We start from the raw sequence: 15607 nt of genomic DNA, 5'->3' as shown, positions 1-15607 counted from the left end.
TAACATAAGCATTAACAGTAAGACAAGACACTTTAAAATCTATGGGTAGGCCGAATGCAAGTAAAAATTTAAAAAATAATGCTGGACATGGGCGAAAAAGTGATGGGGTTGATATCGAGCTACTTTTAGTAGGGTCTCCTCAAGAGAAGAGAACCCGAGGACCGCGCCAAAAGGGCCCTGGATACCTTGGTGAGGCCAGCGAAGCCAAATTGTGATAAAAATATTAAAAATAATAATGCCCCATCAAGGTGGAAGAAGTTTCCAGCAACCGAGGTTTATTTGTAATTCAGCTGAGATCAGATGCGTTGCAGGAATCATTCCACCACAAGCATGCCAGTACAAAGTTTCCGAGCATTTTTATAGCAAAAAGACAAAGAGAACAGTTTCAAAACTCCCGCCTGCCCATTGCCGGCCGGCTTCGCGCTGATTGGCTGGCGGCAAAACAGCTGGGAGGAGGCTTGGCGGCCCGCCTCGCCTCCGGACCAATCAGCGAGCTCTGCCGTCTCTGGGAGGCCAATCAGTGCCTTCCTAGCGCTTCCGAAGATGGACCAATCAGAGGCCAGGAGGCGGGACGAACCTTGACAATGGGAAGGGAAATGATGGGCTTACGAGTCATCTGCCAGCTGGAATGCGAGGCTTTTGTCCTCGCTGGCAGGGTGTGATTTATGAAACAAAAGTCTTCCTGTCCCTTGATGAGCTTTGGGGGGGATATGAATGACTATTTCGGCATCGGACCTCAGGGGGGATCAACGATGCCTTATGCAAATACAATCTTTTTATTCCGAGTGTCCATAAGTCCCCTTATCCCATCAGACATGCTCAGAGAATGGGGAGGGGCCATTATGGCTATGGTTCCATGTAGGGTGAATTAATCAAAGGTGAGTCTTGGGAGATGCAGAGGTTCTCCCTCAGGCAGTTCCTGGTCACATCATTTGTGGGGCAAGGGTCAAGGGGAAAGGGGGAACAGACCATACTACACAGCAAGATACATACATTCAAATCATAAGCATTTCATGGCAACAAAACCCCATCTTTGTCCCACATCCCAAGTATATTTAATAGAGGAATTGATTTTAATTGAAAACTTGGAGTCCCATGGTTCTGGAGAAAGTTTGTGGAAATGGAGGTGGCTTGCAGTTCAAAGCAAGCAAGCAGAAAGTCATTTTTCCTGGTTAAGGTTAGCAGCTGAGCGCTGAGTTGACTGGTAACAAGATCCATAGCTTGGTCTTTGGGAAACTATAACTCTCATGGAGGGCAGAAGTCCCAAGGTCCAGCCGTTTCCCAAAAGCCTCATGGGGTCCTTGTTATTGTCAGTGCTTTGGCAATGTGACCAAGACTTGATCCTTGCTGTGTAGTCTGGTGCCCGTGCCCTTGGCAGAACTATAAGTACTTGGGGGGGGGGGGGGGATGCTCGGCATCAGGGTGTTTGTGGAAACATACAAGCAGACCTAAAACAATATAAAGTGCTTTGGAGGACAAAGTGCTATGGGATCATTATTTTGGGAAGGCATACTGGTATTGGAGTTTTTCCTTAGGAAATGCTTGGATGATGATAATATTAATCATCATCATCATCATCATCATCTTTATTTCTACCCCGCCACCATCTCCTCGATGGGGACTCGGAGCGGCTTACATGGGGCCAAGCCCGAACAACATAATTCAGCAATAAAATCAAAATATATACAGCAAACAACAACATCATCAAAATAACATTAAAAGAAAAAAATCATAAGATAAACATTCCAATAAACACAATCACAGTAAGGATGACAATGAGCGGGCCACATATTCAGGATAAAAACAGTTAACAAACTATAATGAGATAAAATAGGAGCAAAGCGTTTATATGGAACTCATAAAACACACAGAGTTGTAAAGACTAAACATCGTATTTCAACGAACTCCATTAGCAGAAAACATTGAGGGGTGCAATGAGGGGTGCAACCAAGCATCAGCGCTGAATCCAGGGGGGCCCCCAAGCTGCGGACCTGTGACTTCAGGGGGAGTGCAACCCCGTCCAGCACAGGTTGCCACCCAATACCCTGGTCAGACGAGCAACTGACCTGGAGGACCTCTGTCTTGTCAGGATTGATCCTCAGCTTGTTGTCCTCAGCCAGATCGACACAGCGGCCAGGCACTGGTTCAGTATCCTTGGGGCTTCCTTGGAGTCTGGTGGAAAAGAGTAGTGGAGTTGGGTGTCATCTGCATAGAGGTGGAACCACACTCCAAAACTCCAGATGACCTCTCCCAGCGGTTTCATGTATATGTTAAATAGCATGGGGGACAGAATAGAACCTTGCGGGACCCCACAGGTCAATGGTCAGGGGTCCAAGCAGGAGTCCCCCAGCTTCACCAACTGGGAACGACCCTCCAGGAAGGACCGGAGCCACAGAAGAACCATGCCCCCGAGTCCCATCCCAGCGAGTCTCCCCGAAAGGATACCATGGTCGATGGTATCAAAAGCCGCTGAGATGTCCAAGAGAACCAGCAGCGTCGCACTCCCCCTGTCCAGTTCCCTGTGGAGGTCATCCACCAAGGCGACCAAAGCCGCCTCAGTACTGTGTCCAGGCCTGAAGCCAGACTGCGAGCAATCCAGAAAATCGGTGTCATCGAGGAATCCCTGGAGCTGCGATGCCACCACCTGCTCCAGAACCTTGCCCAGAAAGGGGAGGTTGGAAATTGGTCTGTAGTTGTGGTTTTTAACAGAACCATTCTGCAGGGCATTATTATTATTATTATTATTATTATTATTATATCACCAATATCGGATTCTCCAAGCCACAGTTGTTGAAGTTGTTGTTATTACAACAAAAACAACAACAACAACAACTACTACTACCTACTACTACTACTATTTGATTGCCTGTTTCTCCAGGGCATTGTTCTTATTATTAATATTATTTACTATCATCATCATCTGATTGTCCAGGGCATCATCAACATTATTACTTATTAATATTATTATCATTGATTCTCCAGGGCATTATTATCTGATTCATCACCTTCATCTTAATCATCATATGATTCTCCAGGGCATTATTATTATATTCATTATATTATTATTATTATTATTATTAGCTGATTCTCCAGGACATCATCATCATCATCATTATCATCAGACTCTCCAGGGCATTATTATTATTATATTAATTATTACAATATTATTATATATATTATTAGCTGATTCTCCAGGACAACATCATTATTATTATCATCTTCATCATATGATTCTCCAGGGCATTATTATTATATTCATTATTACAATATTATTACATATTATTATGATTAGCTGATTCTCCAGGACATTAGTATTATAGTCATAATGATAATAAATCATAATATTATATTATATTGTATTATAATATTATATTCATATTAGTATTATCTGATTCTCCAGAACATTATCATCATCATCTTCTTCTTCTTCTTCTTCTTCTTCTTCTTCTTCTTATTATTATTATTATTATTATTATTATTATTAGCTGATTCTCCAGGATATCATTATCATCATCATCAATAGGAGCATAGTGTCTAGATCCAGGGAAGTCATGCTACCCCTCTGTTCTGCCTTGGTTAGACCACACTTGGAATATTGTGTCCATTTCTGGGCACCGCAATTGAAGGGAGATGTTGACAAGCTGGAATGTGTCCAGAGGAGGGCGACTAAAATGATCAAGGGTCTGGAGAACAAGCCCTATGAGGAGCGGCTTAAGGAGCTGGGCATGTTTAGCCTGAAGAAGAGAAGGCCGAGAGGAGATATGATAGCCATGTATAAATATGTGAGAGGAAGTCACAGGGAGGAGGGAGCAAGCTTGTTTTCTGCTTCCCTGGAGACTAGGACGCAGAACAATGGCTTCAAACCACAAGAAAGGTGATTCCATCTGAAAATGAGGAAGAACTTCCTGACTGTGAGAGCCATTCAGCAGTGGAACTCTCTGCCCCGGAGTGTGGTGGAGGCTCCTTCTTTGGTAGCTTTTAAACAGAGGCTGGATGGCCATCTGTCAGGGGTGATTTGAATGCAATATTCCTGCTTCTTGGGAGGGGGTTGGACTGGATGGCCCATGAGGTCTCTTCCAACTCTTTGATTCTATGACATAATTATCATCATCATCATCATCATCATCATTATAATCATCATCATCATATTATTATTATTATTATTATTATTATTATTATTATTTACCAGGGCATTATTATTATTATATTCATTATATTATTATAATATTATTATTATTAGCTGATTCTCCAGGACATCATTATCATCATCATCATCATATGATTCTCCAGGGTATTATTATTATATTATTAATAATAATAATATAAAAATATTATTATATTCATATTATGATTAGCTGATTCTCCAGGACATTATTATTATTATTATTATTATTATTATATTATGATTAGCTGATTATCCAGAACATTGTTATATTATTATTATTATTAATATTATTATTATTATCTGATTCTCCAGGACATTATTAATATATAATCATTAGAATTGTTATTATCATCATCTGATTATCCAGAACATTATTATTATTATTAATATTATTATTATTATCTGATTCTCCAGGACATTATTAATATATAATCATTAGAATTGTTATTATCATCATCTGATTATCCAGAACATTATATTATTATTATTATTATTATTATTATTATTATTATTATTATTAGCTGATTCTCCAGGACATTATTAATATATAATCATTAGAATTGTTATTATCATCATCTGATTCTCCAGGACATTATATTATTATTATTATATTATTATTATTATTATTATTATTATTATTAGCTGATTCTCCAGGACATTATTAATATATAATCATAAAATTGTTATTATCATCATCTGATTATCCAGAACATTATATTATTATTATTATTATTATTATTAATTATTATCTGATTCTCCAGGACATTATTAATATATAATCATTAGAATTGTTATTATCATCATCTGATTATCCAGAACATTATATTATTATTATTATTATTATTATTAATTATTATCTGATTCTCCAGGACATTATTAATATATAATCATTAGAATTGTTATTATCATCATCTGATTCTCCAGGACATTATATTATTATTATATTATTATTATTATTATTATTATTATTAGCTGATTCTCCAGGACATTATTAATATATAATCATAAAATTGTTATTATCATCATCTGATTATCCAGAACATTATATTATTATTATTATTATTAATTATTATCTGATTCTCCAGGACATTATTAATATATAATCATTAGAATTGTTATTATCATCATCTGATTCTCCAGGACATTATATTATTATTATTATTATTATATTATTATTATTATTATTATTAGCTGATTCTCCAGGACATTATTAATATATAATCATTAGAATTGTTATTATCATCATCTGATTATCCAGAACATTATATTATTATTATTATTATTATTATTAATTATTATCTGATTCTCCAGGACATTATTAATATATAATCATTAGAATTGTTATTATCATCATCTGATTATCCAGAACATTATATTATTATTATATTATTATTATTATTATTATTATTATTAGCTGATTCTCCAGGACATTATTAATATATAATCATAAAATTGTTATTATCATCATCTGATTATCCAGAACATTATATTATTATTATTATTATTAATTATTATCTGATTCTCCAGGACATTATTAATATATAATCATTAGAATTGTTATTATCATCATCTGATTCTCCAGGACATTATATTATTATTATTATTATTATATTATTATTATTATTATTATTAGCTGATTCTCCAGGACATTATTAATATATAATCATTAGAATTGTTATTATCATCATCTGATTATCCAGAACATTATATTATTATTATTATTATTATTATTATTAATTATTATCTGATTCTCCAGGACATTATTAATATATAATCATTAGAATTGTTATTATCATCATCTGATTATCCAGAACATTATATTATTATTATTATTATTATTATTATTAATTATTATCTGATTCTCCAGGACATTATTAATATATAATCATTAGAATTGTTATTATCATCATCTGATTCTCCAGGACATTATATTATTATTATATTATTATTATTATTATTATTATTATTAGCTGATTCTCCAGGACATTATTAATATATAATCATAAAATTGTTATTATCATCATCTGATTATCCAGAACATTATATTATTATTATTATTATTATTAATTATTATCTGATTCTCCAGGACATTATTAATATATAATCATTAGAATTGTTATTATCATCATCTGATTCTCCAGGACATTATATTATTATTATTATTATATTATTATTATTATTATTATTAGCTGATTCTCCAGGACATTATTAATATATAATCATTAGAATTGTTATTATCATCATCTGATTATCCAGAACATTATATTATTATTATTATTATTATTATTATTAATTATTATCTGATTCTCCAGGACATTATTAATATATAATCATTAGAATTGTTATTATCATCATCTGATTATCCAGAACATTATATTATTATTATTATTATTATTATTATTATTATTATTATTAGCTGATTCTCCAGGACATTATTAATATATAATCATAAAATTGTTATTAACATCATCTGATTCTCCAGGACATTATTATTATTATTATTATTATTATTATTATTATTATATTATGATTAGCTGATTCTCCAGGACATTATTAATATATAATCATAAAATCGTTATTATCATCATCTGATTCTCCAGGACATTATTATTATTATTATTATTATTATTATTATTATTATTATTATTATTATTATTATTATTATGATCCCCATGATCCGGATGATCCCCATTATTCACTGGGCAGTTAGTGTAGGTCCCTGGTGGGCCGCCGTAGGTGGCGCGTGGTGACGTCAAAGGGGCGTCATGTGGATGACGCAAGAGCGTCGTCGCGGCCCTCTCCCCTCCCCTTGGGGGCGGAAGAGGAAGCGGCGGCGGCGGCGGAAAAATGGCGGAGGCCTCCCCACAGCCGGGACGCTTCTTCTGCCATTGCTGCTCGGCCGAGATCGCCCCGCGGCTGCCGGTGAGGCGCTCACAGGAAAGCAGGCGGGCAGGGCCAGGCCTATCACCCCCCACCCTACTCTCCCTCCCAGTATCCCTGGAGACTAGGCCTCCTTCTCTTCCAAGCGAGCGGGACTGCAGCTCCCATCACCCCCCGGGAAGAGTGACATGATCCTCATGAGGGATCGTCTTCCTGACATGGTTCTTGGCCCTCTCATTACTAGAGACATTATTATTATCATCAGGGATACTGTTGCTGGAGTGATATGATTGAGAGTATTCTTACTTTTATTGATATCATAGAGGGGTTGTTGTAGGTTTTTCTTCTTCTAGAAGCATTCTCTCCTGACGTTTCGCCTACATCGATGGCAAGCATCCTCAGAGGTTGAGGATGCTTGCCGTAGATGCAGGCGAAACGTCAGGAGAGAATGCTTCTAGAGCATTTCCAGACAAACTGTAACCCAGTGATTCCGGCCACGAAATCCTTCAACAACGCACTCTCCGTTTATTTTACATCTTCATTCTGCTTCAAATCACAATCAAATTGAGGGTTTGTTTGGAGGGGGGAGATTATTGTTTGTCATTGGTTTTAATTAATTTTAGTTATTAGTTTTAGGGATTTTTCCTGTGTTTTCTCTCTCTCTCTCTCTCTCTCTCGAATGAAACCTATTAATCCCCTACTTACATTATATTTTTAAAGAGATGTCATAATTTCAGGGCTTTTTCTCCCTCCCTCCTTTTTTGCGATGGAAATAGAATAAAATAGACTTTATTTTATTCTATAGCAAGGATATGCAATCTGTACTTCTTTTGTGACTCAGGAAAATAAAATAGAATAAGAAATATAATAATAATATCAGCAACCTCTGAGGATGTAATATGAGGAGGTAATATCACTACTTCTGAGGATGCTTGCCATAGATGCAGGCGAAACGTCAGGAGAGAATGCTTCTAGAACATGGCCATATAGCTCGAAAAACCTACAACAACCCAATGATTCTGGCCATGAAAGCCTTCGACAATATCATTATTGATGTTAATGATTGCTTTAGTATTGATATTATGAGCTATTATTGTTATGAGTAATATTGTTGCTGATATTATTATTGGGTTGTTGTAGGTTTTTTTGGGATATATGGCCATGTTCTAGAAGCATTCTCTCCTGACTTTTCGCCTGCATCTATGGCAAGCATCCTCAGAGGTAGGGAGGCGAAACGTCAGGAGAGAATGCCTCTAGAACATGGCCATATAGCTCGAAAAACCTACAACAACCCAATGATTCTGGCCATGAAAGCCTTCAACAATATCATTATTGATGTTAATGATTGCTTTAGTATTGATATTATGAGCTATTAATGTTATGAGGATGCTTGCCGTAGATGCAGGCGAAACGTCAGGAGAGAATGCTTCTAGAGCATTTCCAGACAAACTGTAACCCAGTGATTCCGGCCACGAAAGCCTTCGACAACGCACTCTCCATTTATTTTACATCTTCATTCCGCTTCAAATCACAATCAAATTGGGGGTTTGTTTGGAGGGGAGGGGGGAGATTATTGTTTGTTATTGGTTTTAATTAATTTTAGTTATTAGTTTTAGGGATTTTTCTGCATTTCTCTCTCTCTCGAATGAAACCTATTAATCCCCTATTTACATTATATGTTACAATTGTTTTTAATTGCCCTATACTTGTCTCGTGATGTTTTGTATTGAGGTTGTTCACCGCTTTGAGTCGCCTGAGGGCTGAGAAAAGCGGTATATAAATAAATAAAAATAAATAAAAATTTTAAGAGATGTCATAATTTGAGGATGTTTGCCATAGATGCAGGCGGAACGTCAGGAGACCATGCTTCTAGAACATGGCCATATGTTCTAGAAGCACGAAAAAACTACAACCCAGTGATTCCGGCCATGAAAGCCTTCGACAATATCATTATTGATGTTAATGATCGCTTTAGTATTGATATTATGAGCTATTAATGTTATGAGTAATATCCTCAGACGTCACTACCTCTGAGGATGCTTGCCATAGATGCAGGCAAAACGTCAGGAGAGAATGCTTCTAGAACATGGCCATATAGCTCGAAAAACCTACAAGAACCCAGTGATTCCGGCCATGAAAGCCTTCGACAATATCATTATTGATGTTAATGATCGCTTTAGTATTGATATTATGAGCTATTATTGTTATGAGTGATATTGTTGCTGATGTTATTATTGGGTTGTTGTAGGTTTTTTTCGGGCTATATGGCCATGTTCTAGAGGCATTCTCTCCTGACATTTCGCCTGCATCTATGGCAAGCATCCTCAGAGGTAGTGAGGCGAAACGTCAGGAGAGAATGCCTCTAGAACATGGCCATATAGCTCGAAAAACCTACAACAACCCAGTGATTCCGGCCATGAAAGTCTTCGACAATATCATTATGATGTTAATGATCACTTTAGTATTGATATTATGAGCTATTAATGTTAGAGTGATATTGTTGCTGATATTATTATTGGGTTGTTGTAGTTTTTTTCGGGATATATGGCCATGTTCTAGAGGCATTCTCTCCTGACTTTTCGCCTGCATCTATGGCAAGCATCCTCAGAGGTAGTGAGGTTACTACCTCTGAGGATGCTTACCGTAGATGCAGGCGAAACGTCAGGAGAGAATGCTTCTAGAACATGGCCATCTAGCCCGAAAAACCTACAACAGTACAGTGATTCTGGCCATGAAAGCCTTCGAAAATATAATTATTGATGTTAATGATCACTTTAGTATTGTTATTATGAGCTATTATTGTTATGAGTAATATTGTTGCTGATATTATTATTGGGTTGTTGTAGGTTTTTTCGGGATATATGGCCATGTTCTAGAGGCATTCTCTCCTGACTTTTCGCCTGCATCTATGGCAAGCATCCTCAGAGGTAGGGAGGCGAAACGTCAGGAGAGAATGCCTCTAGAACATGGCCATCTAGCCCAAAAAACCTACAACGACACAGTGATTCCGGCCATGAAAGCCTTCAACAATATCATTATTGATGTTAATGATCGCTTTAGTATTGATATTATGAGCTATTAATGTTATGAGTGATATTGTTACTGATATTATTATTGGGTTGTCGTAGGTTTTCTGGGCTATATGGCCATGTTCTAGAGGCATTCTCTCCTGACGTTTCGCCTGCATCTATGGCAAGCATCCTCAGAGGTAGTGAGGTCACACTACCTCTGAGGTAGTGATTCCGGCCTTCAACAATACGTTGATATTATTATTAGTGATAGCATTCTTACCCTTATTAATATTATTATGGCTAGCTGTATTATTATTGATATTGTTGATATTAGGACTGTTACTGTTTTGAGTGATATTGTTGATATTATTAGTGATCTCATTAGTGAAATTATTGCTGATATTATTATTGATATTATTGGGTTGTTATGAGTTTTCCGGACTGTATGGCCATGTTCCAGAAGCATTCTCTCTTGACGTTTCGCCCACATCTATGGCAGGCATCCTCAGAGGTTGTGAGGTCTGTTGGAAATGAGGCAAGTGAGATTTATATACCTGTGGAATAAAAACAGGGATGTGTTACTGTCCCAACTTTATTTTCCATCTTCATCGCTATGATACTTCACCTTGTTGACGGGAAGCTTCCCACCGGAGTGGAAATCATCTATCGGACAGATGGCAAGCTGTTTAACCTTAGCAGACTGAAAGCCAAAACCAAGGTTACAACAACATCTGTTATAGAACTCCAGTATGCTGATGACAATGTCGTCTGTGCACATTCAGAAGAAGATTTACAAGCCACTCTAAACACCTTTGCAGAAGCATATGAGAAGCTCGGGCTGTCATTGAACTTATGGAAGCTCGGGCTGTCATTGAACATCGAGAAAACCAAAGTGCTGTTCCAGTAGCAACCAGCCCATCCCTCTCCAATGCCAGAGATACATCTTAATGGTGTAACATTAGAAAATGTTGATAATTTCCACTACCTTGGCAGCCACCTCTCCACAAAAGTCAACATCGACACTGAAATACAACACCGCCTGAGCTCTGCGAGTGCAGCATTTTTCCGAATGAAGCTGAGAGTGTTTCAGGACTGGGACATCCGTAGGGAGACCAAGGTGCTTGTTTATAAAGCTATTGTCCTCCCAACCCTGCGATACGCCTGCGAGACATGGACTGTCTACAGGCGTCACATGCAACTCCTGGAACGATTCCATCAGCGCTGCCTCCGGAAAATCCTGCAAATCTCTTGGGATGATAAGCGGACAAACGTCAGCATGCTGGAAGAAGCAAAGACCACCAGCACTGAAGCGATGGTCCTCCGCCACCAACTCCGCTGGACCGGCCACGTTGTCCGGATGCCTGACCACCGTCTCCCAAAGCAGTTGCTCTACTCCGAACTCAAGAATGGAAAACTGAATGTTGGAGGACAGGAAAAGGGATTTAAAGATGGGCTCAAAGCCAACCTTAAAAGCTCTGGCATAGACATTGAGATCTGGAAAGCTCTGGCCCTTGAGCGCTCCAGCTGGAGGTCAGCTGTGACCAGCAGTGCTGTAGAATTTGAAGAGTCACGAATGGAGGGTGAAAGAGAGAAACATATCAAGAGGAAGGCGTGTCAAGCCAACCCCGACTGAGACCACCTTCCACCTAGAAACCAATGCCCTCACTGCGGGAGAAGATGCAGATCAAGAATAGGGCTCCACAGTCACCTACGGACCCAGTACACCGATCTTGGAAGACAATCCTACTTGGACAACGAGGGATAGCCTAAGTAAATGTAAGGAATAATATCCAGGGTGGGAGAAATAACTCTTGCTTGTTTGAGGCAAGTGGGAATGTTGCCATTGGCCAGCTTGATTAGCTTTGAATGGCCTTGCAGCTTCAACACCTGGCTGCTTCCTGCCTAGGGGAATCCTTTGTCTCCCCATGGATTCCCCGTTTGTTGTTTGGGAATCCCAAACAGTGCCCAAACACGAATCAAGGAACAGCAAAGGCACTGCAGATTAATCCAGCCAGAGAAGTTAGCAATAGCTGAGCACCTGATGAACCAACCTGGACACAGCATATTATTGGAGAACACAGAAATGCTGGACCACTTTCCCAACTACCATGTCAGACTACACAGAGAAGCCATTGAAATCCATGAGCATAAATATTGATTGGCTCTACAGGCCAATAGATACTCCACCTCAGATATCTGAAGAGCTGCAAGACTGGGACAAAGATCAGTAAATAAAGGGCAACAATCAAGAAACTGGGGAATTCCAGACAGGGACAGCTAATTGCCTCCCAACAAAGGATTCTCCAAGGCAGGAAACAGCCGAGCCTTGAATCTGCCAGGCTGTTCAATGCTAATCAAGGTGGCCAATTGTAGTGTTCACACTTGCTCCAACAGACAAGAGTTCTTTCTCCCACCCTGGACATCATTCCACAGATATATAAACCCCACTTGCCTTGTTTCCAACAAACCTCGCAACCCCTGAGGATGTCTGCCATAGATGCAGGCAAAATGTCAGGAGAGAATGCTTCTACAACATGGCCATACAGCTGAGAAAACTCAAAGCAACCCAGTGATTCCAGCCATGAAAACCTTTGAGAACACAGTGATATGGTTGTTGTTATTACTGATAGTATTCTTATTGATATTATTGCTGATGTTATTAGTGTTAATATTAATAGTGTTTTTATTGTTAATATTATGATTAGTGATGTTATTGCTGATATTTTAATTAGTGCTATTGTTGCTGATATTAATATTCGTGATGTTATAATTACATCCTGTTTTTCTCTCTTGATTGAGAATTACTACTATTGTTATTTTTATTAACATTAATATTATATTCTGCTTTTCTCTCTGGATTGAGACCCAAAAGCAGCCCAGCCCCTTTAAAGCAAGGCAATTTAAAAACCTACAATGTAGAAATATAGCAAAATATTAAAAAACAGAATTATGCCCACACTGCGATTAATTTCTGCAGTAATGACATCAGTCATAATAAGAATACTATCAATAAAAATATCATCAGTAATAATAATGTCAGCAATATTATTATATCCCGCCTTTCTCTTTTGATTGAGAGATATTATTATTAATATTAATATATCCTGCTTTTCTCTCTGGATTAAGATTATTATTATTATTATTATTATTATATACTTTTCTCTCTTGACTGAAAATTATTATTGTTATTATATTTATATCCTGCTTTTCTCATGATTGAGATTATATTATTATTATTATTATTATATTCTCCTTTTTGCTATAGAGAGATAATATTAGTATTACAATCTCTCAATCAAGAGAAAAGCAGAATATAATAATAATAATAATAATAATAATAATCTCTCAAGAGAGAAAAGTGGTATATAATAATAATAATAATAATAACGTCATCCATAGCCGAACAGGACTTCAATGTCAAAGCAAAAGCAGGATATAATAATAATAGTAGTAGTGGTAGTAGTCAACCATTGCTTTCTATGTTCAAACAAGAATTCAAATTCAAACCACTTTCAAATCTTAAGGAATTTGGGGAATTTTCCTGCTTTAAATATCTGTTTTTTATGGATGGAAATGCTAGTTCAATTCTTATAGCTGCAAAGTAGAGTTTAATAGTTATTTTTAGTATTAATATCAATTATTTGCACCCTTCTTTTCTCCCAGGACTGGGTTGCCTTTGGTTCCAAGTTACTATATTGGGAAGACCTGGATATAAATCTAGATTGAGCCCTTGGTATCCCTTCGTGTTTACTTTTGGTTTCATCTCTACCATTGAGTGAATGTCATTTGCCATGGATCTGGGGAATTAGAGCTTGATGACAAAATCATCTCCCACATTTTTTACTTTCCACGCTTTTTTTTTATGGTCTTAATGGTTGCTGTTTTCTTCTACAGGACTACATTTGCCCAAGGTGTGAATCTGGCTTCATAGAAGAGCTTCCGGAGGAGTCTAGGTGACAATGCCCTTCCTTTCACTTGGAACGAATGCATGGAATGGTTGAGCTGTTTGTTTTGTTTTATTTTATTTTATTTTGTCATTGAACTTTTTATTGGGTTGTTTCATAGGTGAATTAAGGTGTAATATCGAAAGAGTGAGAACAATTATTAGATTTATTTTGTTTTGTTTTATGTTGTATTCTATTTTTTAGATTTTGTTTTATTACATTGTTGTATATATTATAAGGAGCCCCCGGTGGCGCAATGGGTTAAAGCACTGAGCTGCTGAGCTTGTTGATCGAAAGGTCGCAGGTTCGATTCCGGGGAGCGGCGTGAGCTTCCGCTGTCAGCCCTAGCTTCTGCCAACCTAGCAGTTTGAAAACATGCAAATGTGAGTAGATCAATAGGTACCGCTCCGGCGGGAAGGTAACGGCGCTCCATGCAGTCATGCCGGCCACATGACCTTGGAGGTGTCTACGGACAACGCTGGCTCTTCAGCTTAGAAATGGAGATGAGCACCACACCCCAGAGTTAGACATGACTGCACTTAATGCCAGGGGACTACCTTTACCTATATATTATATTTTATGTTTCATTTTATATTTTATGTATTCTATTTTACGTTTTCTTTTCTGTTGATATCGTACGTTATGTTTTATCTTTTTCTATTTTCTATATTATAGATTATGTTTCATTTTATTATTTTATATTTTATATATTATACTTTGCTTTGTTTTATTTTTATAGGAAACATTGTTTTATTTTATTTTATTATATAGTTGTTTATATTATATTTTATATTTCATTTTATATTGGATATATAATATTTTGTTTTATTTTATTTTATATTGTACATTATATGCATTATCTTATTCTATTATTATATATATTTTACTTTCTTATTTGATATAGTGGTCGCTGCTGTGTTTTTGGTATTGGTGGTCCCACTTTTATTTGTTGTGTCAGAGCAACAAGTCCATTATATTGCATTTCTAACAGAACAAAGCAAACAAACAGAAAAATACAAAACTTGCGAGTTTGGTAGTTGGTTAAATGTCCTTTGACCAGTATCTGGCCACTTGGAGTGCTTCCGGTGTTGCTGCAAGAAGGTCCTCCATTGTGCATGTAGCAGGGCTCAGGTTGCATTGCAGCAGGTGGTCAGTGGTTTGCTCCTCTCCACACTCGCATGTTGTGGCTTCCACTTTGTGGCCCCATTTCTGAAGGTTGGCTCTGCATCTCGTGGTGCCAGAGCACAGTCTGTTCAGTGCCTTCCAAGTGCCTTCCAAGTCTCCCAGTCTTCCGGATATCATTTGGTATCAGCCATTGGTTAAGGTGCTGGGTTTGAGCCTGCCACTTTTGGACTCTCGCTTGCTGAGGTGTTCCAGCGAGTGTCTCTGTAGATCTTAGAAAACTATTTCTAGATTTAAGTCGTTGACGTGCTGGCTGATACCCAAACGGGATGAGCTGGAGATGTCTCTGCCTTGGTTCTTTCACTATTGGCTGCTACTTCCCGGCGGATGTCAGGTGGTGCAATACCGGCTAAGCAGTGTAATTTCTCCAGTGGTGTAGGGCGCAGACACCCCGTGATAATGCGGCATGTCTCATTAAGAGCCAC

The 15607-nt window shown here is 37.5% G+C and overlaps 1 protein-coding gene across 1 annotated transcript in view; it reads left to right on the top strand.

Moving 5' to 3' along the window:
• The first annotated feature begins 6951 nt into the window (after positions 1–6951).
• The window catches only part of RNF126 (ring finger protein 126), a 30018-nt gene continuing 21362 nt past the window's right edge, over positions 6952–15607 (top strand). Inside the window, exons 1-2 of the mRNA XM_067473495.1 lie at positions 6952–7087; positions 13951–14009. Of these exons, the coding sequence (XP_067329596.1) occupies positions 7013–7087; positions 13951–14009 (134 nt within the window). The 5' untranslated portion in view covers positions 6952–7012. The remainder of the gene's footprint in view (positions 7088–13950; positions 14010–15607) is intronic.

Source organism: Anolis sagrei, chromosome X (assembly GCF_037176765.1).
Source record: "Anolis sagrei isolate rAnoSag1 chromosome X, rAnoSag1.mat, whole genome shotgun sequence".
NCBI classification, from domain to species: domain Eukaryota; kingdom Metazoa; phylum Chordata; class Lepidosauria; order Squamata; family Dactyloidae; genus Anolis; species Anolis sagrei.
Note: the sequence above shows the minus strand (reverse complement) of the source record. Positions and strands in the feature narration are given on the sequence as shown.